This window comes from Carlito syrichta, unplaced genomic scaffold (assembly GCF_000164805.1).
Source record: "Carlito syrichta isolate Samal-C Ts95f unplaced genomic scaffold, Tarsius_syrichta-2.0.1 Scaffold304026, whole genome shotgun sequence".
NCBI classification, from domain to species: domain Eukaryota; kingdom Metazoa; phylum Chordata; class Mammalia; order Primates; family Tarsiidae; genus Carlito; species Carlito syrichta.
Window position 1 is genome coordinate 198,346 of NW_007248122.1, and position 5,571 is coordinate 203,916.

The 5,571-nt window shown below is 37.4% G+C and overlaps 1 protein-coding gene across 5 annotated transcripts in view; it reads left to right on the plus strand.

Annotated features, from left to right (window-relative positions):
* The window catches only part of SLMAP (sarcolemma associated protein), a 163,511-nt gene that overhangs the window by 99,371 nt on the left and 58,569 nt on the right, over positions 1–5,571 (plus strand). For 3 of the 5 annotated variants that reach the window (XM_021713072.1, XM_008059411.2, XM_021713073.1), the window contains exon 10: positions 477–645. In XM_021713072.1, coding sequence (XP_021568747.1) covers positions 477–645 — 169 coding nt within the window. Of the gene's footprint in view, positions 1–476; positions 646–733; positions 785–1,276; positions 1,328–5,571 lie in introns of all 5 variants that reach the window. The other 2 variants (XM_008059402.2, XM_021713071.1) reach the window with 2 other exon arrangements.

The following is a 5,571-nucleotide window of genomic DNA, read 5'->3' on the forward strand; positions in this document are numbered from 1 at the left end:
ATGGTTGGTTCCAGGTTCTTGCTATTGTGAACAATGCTGCGATAAACATACGTGTGCAGAAAAACCAGATTTCTTTTTTTTTTTTGAATCAGAGTCTCACTCTGTTGCCCAGGTTGGAGCGCAGTGGCACGCTCACAGCCACCACCCTGCTGGGCTCAGGTGATCTTTCCGCCTCAGCCTTCCAAGGAGCTGGAACTACAGGCATGCACCACCATGCCCAGCTAATTTTTTCATTTATTGTAGAGACGACGTCTCTTCATGTTGTCCAGGCTGGTCTTGAACCCTGGGCTCAGGTAATCCTCTCACCTCGGCCTCTCAGGTGCTGGGATTACAAGTGTGAGCTACTGCACCTGGCTGGAAAACCCAGCTTTCTAAACACATTCTAGAAGTTTAAGTGAATAAAGGCATTCTTGGCTTAGGCCTCTTAAACAAGGTCAGGTTTTATTAAATAACTGAATTTTTTTCTTTTTCATTAGGTAGCAGAGGGGAAACAAGAGGAAATCCAGCAGAAGGGACAAGCTGAGAAAAAAGAATTACAGCATAAAATAGATGAAATGGAAGAAAAAGAACAGGAGCTCCAGGCAAAAATAGAAGCTTTGCAAGCTGATAATGATTTCACCAATGAAAGGCTAACAGCTTTACAAGGTAAGTTAGCTAATTCCAGAAATTGATTTAATTTGATTTTTTTTTCTTTTTATCTGTGAAATATCTTTTTTTGGACTTTTATTTACAGTACGGTTAGAACATCTTCAGGAGAAAACTCTTAAAGAATGCAACAGCTTAGGTAGGTGTCATCCATATTTCTTATTTAAAGCTGAATTTTATCACTAAACTTTTGACCTTGTTTACTGTCTCACATTGGGAGTTGATTTTAAGGGACATTTTACATTTTAGTCATAAAATATCTACACTCTTTTAGAAGATTTTCTTTAAAAATATGTTTGGTTGCCACCAGTGGGCACCATTGTTTAGTCCTTGAGATGAATAAAATTTCTGCATATGAGATGTTCTACTTAGAGATATCTAATTCTAAAAAGTATATGAGCAGCAGGGTCCTTTTTCTTTTACTGTTCATTGGAAGTCCACTAAATAGTTTTAGCTTTTTCTTTGCACTAATATAAAATGGCAAGTTGAACCCTTCTTGTAAAAATATATTCGAAGTGTTCTATACAATCTCAGTCTTAGCAGGAATAAAAAAAAACCATGGTTACACTTGAGACCAGTTTTAAAGTAATACTTTCTTTGATCAGGCAATGATATACTGTCTTAATCCTAGGGATACAAGTTGATGACTTCTTACCTAAAATAAATGGGAGCACAGAAAAAGGTAGTGTAAAAAAATTAAATATTTTTTCTTCATGATATCTTTTTATTATTTAAGCAGGATAAAGAGCTCAGAGTTTTAAGTGTTTGGAATGAAAAGCATGCTGTCACAGATCGTTGAACCCCATCTTTTAAAATGAAGCTCTTCTTTATTGTATAAGACTTGATGCTATGATCTGTTCTTAGATATCCCTTGTTATATGGAAATTTCTATTTTAATTAGAAGAAAATGATTAAGTTCAACTTTAGTAATAGCTTATATAATGTAATTCTTTTTCTCCCACTATATTTTTCTAAGAGCTATACTACCATTTTGTTCATCAAGTTCTGCTTCCAGTGATAATTGACTCCCGTTTTTTTCTGACAAACCTGGTATCCTTATATTTGGACCCCCATTTTTAATGTTTGAGTTTATTTAACAGCCCATTGAGCCCTTGGACATGACACAGAAACTGCTTTGTTTATTCACCCATTTCATTGATTAGAGAGAACAGGGTCAGTTATTTCTGCCATGAAACATTTTTTGTTAGTTCTTGGTTCTGTGACCTTTCCTTCTGGATAGTATTGGTTCTCTCTTGCCAAAATCTTATAGCCACTATCAGTTTTCTTACTACTAGATGGGTTGTTTTTCACCCAGTGGCTTCTATAATCCTTCTGTCTCAAAGATCTCTAGGAACCTCCTTCCCTTGCCTTTCATCCAACATTAATTGAGCACCAACTATGTGCCAGAGCCTGACCTGGATGCTTGGAGTATAAAAAAAATGAAACTGTTTTCTGTATTTACCAATATGTGTTCCTGTCATCTCAGTTTTATACAAAAGTTAGTGGAAGATATCAAGATCAATACCCAGAACTTCTTATTAAATACTTTTTCCGTGTATCAGGGGATATCATTATAGTTCTTGGGCAGCAATCAGCCTGTGATAAAGTTAGGAGATGGGTTTTTTGGTGTTGCTTTGTTTCTAACCAAGAACTGATTAAATAGGGTCAAGTATTGTGTATATGTGAGCTAGAAGGTCAACCCTTAAATTGCTTATATAACACATTTTGAAACTCAAAAAAAAGTTTTATTAGTCATTGTTCTTTGGATTATTCTATGTATGTTTCACAAAATACACTGACTTTTAAAAATTCCAGTTTGATTGGGTTTTAATTTGAGAATTTTTAAAGGTGTAGTTTATATTCATTGTACCAAAATTACTAGTTGCTGTTCATTAAGTATATTATATAAAACTTATGTAAGATGAGTTAATTCTCATCTTCTAAAAAGTATTGTCCTTAAGTTATTATTATTATTATTTTTGAGTTGGAATCTCACTCTGCACCCAAACTGGAGTGTGGTGGCATGCTCCCAGCCACCACAACCTCGACCTGCTGGGCTCTAGAGATCCTTTCGCCTCAGCCTTCCAAGTAGCCAGAAGTACAGGCGTGTACTACCACGCCCGGTTAATTTTTGATTTATTGTAGAGATGAGGTCTCGTCAAGTTGCCCAGGTGGGTCTCGAACCCGTGGGCTCAGGCAATACACTCATCTTGGCCTCCCAAATTGCTGGGATTACAGGCTGAGCTACCAACCTGGCCCCTTAAGTGATTTTATATTTTTTTAATTATTTTGCTTATTTTTCTCTTTCTGGTGTGCACACTTTTTATTTAAATCCATCATCACCCTGTCGACTTTATATTTCTTAGTAATGTTAGTATTAATCCAAGCTGGAAACCTTCTATTCCTTCAGTTAAGAGAATCCTTTTACATATGTGAAACCATCTTTGCACTGTCAAATTGCTGTTTACAATTTTTTGCCAGTTCTAATTAATTTAGATAAGAATAGTAGTAGACTATTTTATATTGTAGAATAGTTATAATCTCCTTGATTTAAAGCTAAATGAGTTATTTTAGATACTTAAAGATAACTCCTTGCTATAATTATTGTTTTCCTGTTGTTATGTGTGGCTTTTCAATGGTGATACATTGAGTAGTGTGAGTGACTAATAGAATATTTTATTTTATTATTTATTTTTTAAAGTTATTTATTTATTTGTTTGTTTATTTGTCAAAGCCTCACTCAGTCACCCAGGCTAGAGTGCAGTGGGATGCTAACAGCCACCCCAGCGTCGACCTGCTGGGCTCCGGTGATCTTCTGTCTCAGCCTTCCAAGTAGCCAGAATTACAGGCACACACTACCACACCTGGTTAATTTTTTTTTGTTTATTGTAGAGACTAGGTCTCACCTAGGTTCCTGGGGTGATCTCGAAGCATGGGCTCAGGCAATCCACTCCCCTCGGCCTCCCAAAGCTGGGATTATAGACCGAGCCACTGAGCCCAGCCAACTAATAGAATATTTTAAAGGAAACTAAGTAATAAGTTTTGAGATATACATAAAAACTTCATTATTCCAGATTTAGAGTTGACTTTGGAATAAGATGGGTTACTTATTCCATTCTGAATCACTTGTAATAATGAACCAGTTATCCAGTATGTCATTGTTACCAAAGTCTATAGCCATAATAGAATATGATTTTAACTAAAATTACTCTTTAAATAGTGGAGATAAAAAGCTGTAAGAGATTATTTTTTTAAATGTCTAGAGATGTTAAAATTAATAATATTTCTTTCTTCTGGGTGCGGTGGCTCATGCCTATTATCCCGGCACTTTGGGAGGCCAAGGCGAGAAGATTGCTTGAGTCCAGGAATTCAAGACCAACCCAACCAACATAGTGAGACCTCAACTCTACCAAAAAAAAAAAAAAAAAAATTAGCCAGGCATGGTGGCGCACACCTATAGTCCCAGCTACTTGAGAGGCTGAGGGCGGGAGAATCTCCTGAGCCCAGGAGGTCAAGACTGCAGTGAGCCATGATTGTGCCACTGTACTCCAGCGTGAACAACAGAGTGAGAACCTAACTCAAAAAAACAACAAAAAAGAGAAACTTCTTTTAGTGAAACTCATTTTTGAAATTATTTAAATGTAGCTGCTTAAAGCACAGGTTTTATACTGTAAATTTTTTGTGTGTCTTATCTAATAAGCATAATTTGAATAGATCTTTGAGAGTATAGGATACGCTATCTAAAAAGAAATATAATGAGAGACACATATATAATTTAAAATTTTCTGCTGGCAGTGGTGGCTTGTGCCTGTATTCCCAGCAATTTGGGAGACTAAATTAGTGGGTTACTTGAACCCACGAGTTTAAGACCAGCTTGGGCAACAAAGCAAGACCCTGTATCTGAAAAAAAGTTTTTTTAAAAGTTAGCTAGACATGGTGGCACACACCTGCAGTTCTAACTGCTTGGGAAGCAGAGGTGGGGCTGGGCTTGGTGACTCAGCTTGTAATCCAAGCACTCTGGGAGGCCAAGGCAAGTGGATTTCCTGTGCCCATGGGTTCGAAACCAGCCAAGACAACTTGGTAAAATCTCTTCTCTACGATACATAAAAAGAACTGCCAGATGTAGTAGCGCACACCTGTAGTTCTGGCTACTTGGAGGCTGAGGCAAAAGGATCCCCTGAGCCCAGCAGGTCGATGCTGGGATGGTTGTGAGTGTGCCTCTGTGGGTGACAGAGTGAGATTCCAACTCAAAAAAAAAAAAAGGAAGGAAGCTAAGGTGGGAGAATTGAGCTTGGAGTTCAAGGTTACAGTGAGCCATGAGCATGCCACTGTAGTACAGCCTGAATGACAGAGCAGCGAGACCTTGTCTCTTTAAAAAAAAAAATTTGGGGGATGGGAGGGAAAAAAAATTCTGGTAACCACATGAAAAATATTTTGAAAAGCCAGGTGCAATGGCTACAATACCATTTTAGCATAACGTCCCAACTACTCAAGAGTCTGTGGGAGGATACCTTGAGGCCAGCAGTTTGAGTACTTCATCCTGGGCAACATAATGAGAACCCATCTTTCTCTTTTTAAAAAAAAATTTATTTTAAAGATGTGGGGTACAATTCAGGATTAGCTAGATAGGTGGTCGTTGTACAGGTAAAGTTTGGGCCTCCCTTTGGTCCCCACTTTGCCTGGTTTGAGATCAGGTACTCTATTAATGTTATGTGCCCCTATTAATGTTATGTGCCCCCCTCCCAGCAGTTTCCCACTACTACCAATCCCTTTCTTTCTAGTATTATGATAAATGTTCAGGGTTCACTTATGAATAAAAACATGCGTTACTCAGTTGTTTGTTTCTGTGATAGATCACTGAGTCTTAAGTGTGTATGTGTGTGTTTTGTATATATATATACAAAACACACACATATAAAGAAACAG